Here is a 2,792-nt window from a genome sequence, read left to right as displayed (position 1 = left end):
TGTGTGTGTGTGTGTGTGTGTGTGTGTGTGTGTGTGTGTGTGTGTGTCTAAAAAGCATATGCTAACTGTTGTATTTTCAATAAATGCAGTGTTTTTGCTTTCTCCTATAAAAGATCCCGTGTGCTTTGTACAGCATAACACTAATCCTACACTATCCTCAGACTCCCAGTACCTGGAAGACCAAACAAAAAACAAACCCCCAGTAAAGCATATAATGACACCAAAAAACCTAATCTGACATTTTTATTAGACTTTTGATTGAGGTTAAATGGACTGAGATATTTATTTCACAACTCCGCACGACCACCACCACTAATGTTTAACAGGTACTTCTGTTGGCAGAAACTGCCAACAGAAAAAGGAACTGAATGGGCACGGAGAATGAGGTACCCTCTCAACCTGTGCTGGTCTCTCTATTTCATGGTTGAAACACATTGATAAGGTAGGAGATTTTGCACGCATTTGTATCATACCCGCTTTGTGGAAGACAACAGTCTCTAAGACTATCAAATCATGTAAAATGTCCAAACTTCAAGACTTAATAAAAATGGGCTATTGGCTTAGTAAAATTAGAGGTTTCTCATAACACAGGTGAAGAAATCTGCACTAGTCCACTTACTCAGCCTAAACCTTAAGTGGGCAGTGGACTAATTCTTTCAAAACCAACTAACATGCATGGTCAACTGGCACTGAAAGATGCAAAAAACCGAACAATACTATACTAGTATATGTTTATCCATGTGAAGACTGATGCAAAGTGATGCAATATGAACATACCTCTTCACAAACAGTAGAAAAGCGGTTAAGGAACTGCACTGTGTGAACCACAAACTGGTTTAGAAATGCCACAGTTCTTTTCTGCTGAATAGCTGGAACCTGTAACAAGATGAAATTCAATGAAGACAAGTGCAAAGTACTTCACTTTGTAAAGAAAAATTAAATGCAAAACTACAAAGTGGGAAATAACTGGGTAGGTGGTAGTACTGCTGAAAGATGTGCAGATTATAGTGGATCACAAACTGTATAAGTCAACATGGTGATGCAGTCATGAAAAAGCTAACAACATTAACAAGAGTGTTGTATGGAAGACACAGGAGGTATGTGTCCCACTCTACTTGGCACTGGGAACACACACTCAACTTGAGTACTGTGTCCAATTATGGGTATCACTCTTTAGGGGATCTGGACAAATTGGAGAGAGTCCAGAGGAGAGGACCAAAAGTGATAAAAGGTTTAGAAAACCTGACCTATGAGGAAAGATTAAAAAAATGGGACATGTTGAGTCTTGAGAAAAGAAGAGCAAGGGGGGACGTGATAACATATTTGAAGACTGTTAAGGGCTGTTATAAACAGAACTGATCAACTGCTCGCTGTGTACACTGAAGACAGGACAAAAAGTCATGGGCTTAATCTGCAGCAAGGGAGATTTAGATTAGGGGTTCTCAAACTGTGGGTCAGGACCCCAAAGTGGGCCAAGGCTGGTGTTAGACTTGCTGGGACCTAGAGGCAAGGCTGAATCCGAAGCCCCACCGCTCGGGGCTTCAGCCGAAGCCCGAGCCCCACCATCTGGGGCTGAAGCCCAAAGGCTTCAGACCTGGGAAGGGGGCTAAGGTTACATGCCCCCTGCCCAGGGCAGAAGCTCTTGGGCTTCACCTTTGCCCGCTTCCTGACACCCCACCTGGGCTCAGGCTTCAGTCCCACCCCCCAGGATCATGTAGTAATTTTTGTTGTCAGAAGGGGGTCATGATGAAATGAAGTTTGAGAACCATTGGATTAGACATTAGGAAAAACTTTCTAACTATAAGGGTAGTTAAGCTAAGAAACAGGCTTCCAAGGGAGGTTGTGGAATCCCCATCATAAGAGGTTTTTAAAAACAGGTTAGACAAACACCTGTCAGGGATGGTCTAGGTTTACTTGATCCTGTTCCAGTGCAGGGCACTAGACTTGAGGACTTTGAGGTCCTTTCCAGCCCTACATTTCTATGATTCCACACTCAACAGATCAGCCAATATTCTCATAACTCTTAGCATTAGAGAAAGCAAAGTGTTTAGATTTGAGATGGTATCCAGCATTAGCTTTAGCTCCAATAGCATGACATGGCAACCATTATGGTCTTGTTATACACTAACTAGAGGCGGGAAAAGAGGCATGAGGATAATTCGAATGGTGTGATTTTAATAGCCTGTATTTCACGAACAGAGCAAGAAATGAATGATATGTACATCATTAGAAACACATTCCCAGCTTCTGAATGGGGTTGTATAGAATCTACTTTATAGCCCTGATGACTCAACACATAAGATTTTTTGAATGGCCACTGATTTCTCACCCATGTGTTCTCTTGTGTCCAGGACCTAAAATAGAAAGCCTTAAGATATTGTAACCCTGTGGACAGTATTTCTATAGTGAGATAAGCTGCCTCACCTGTATGTGACTCAGCAGCTGGGCTTAAATTGCCCTTAAAAAAGACATTGAGTATTTGTAATGGAATAGTTTTGTTATAAACAAATGAAAAGGTTTACAAAGTTTGTTTAGCCATATTATTAATGGTCATTATCTTTCACAAGAACAGGGAATCTTTTTCTTTTTAGATACCACACAGAAATACATTGGGTACCAAAGTGAAGGAGCAGAGAGAACAGAAATGGCCTAATACTGCTAGTTGGGGAGGAACTGCTTCAGCTCACAGATTTTAGCTGGGAATGAGCACAAAGGAATGACACAGGACACTGTGAAGTTGTGCTCCCCAAATAGTTTGCTACTATAGTTATTTGCCACAGAGTTTAATGACC

The 2,792-nt window shown here is 41.4% G+C and overlaps 1 protein-coding gene across 1 annotated transcript in view; it reads right to left on the bottom strand.

The window, feature by feature from the left end:
* WASHC3 (WASH complex subunit 3) overlaps positions 1–2,792 on the bottom strand; it is a 36,772-nt gene that overhangs the window by 29,407 nt on the left and 4,573 nt on the right. The window contains exons 2-3 of the mRNA XM_024208145.2: positions 2,330–2,354; positions 778–876 (exon numbers count right to left, since the gene is read on the bottom strand). Coding sequence (XP_024063913.1) covers positions 778–876; positions 2,330–2,354 — 124 coding nt within the window. The remainder of the gene's footprint in view (positions 1–777; positions 877–2,329; positions 2,355–2,792) is intronic.

Source organism: Terrapene carolina, unplaced genomic scaffold, assembly GCF_002925995.2.
Source record: "Terrapene carolina triunguis isolate 2854851 unplaced genomic scaffold, T_m_triunguis-2.0 Scaffold247, whole genome shotgun sequence".
Classification (NCBI taxonomy): Eukaryota; Metazoa; Chordata; order Testudines; family Emydidae; genus Terrapene; species Terrapene triunguis.
This window is presented reverse-complemented; position numbering and strand designations above follow the sequence as displayed.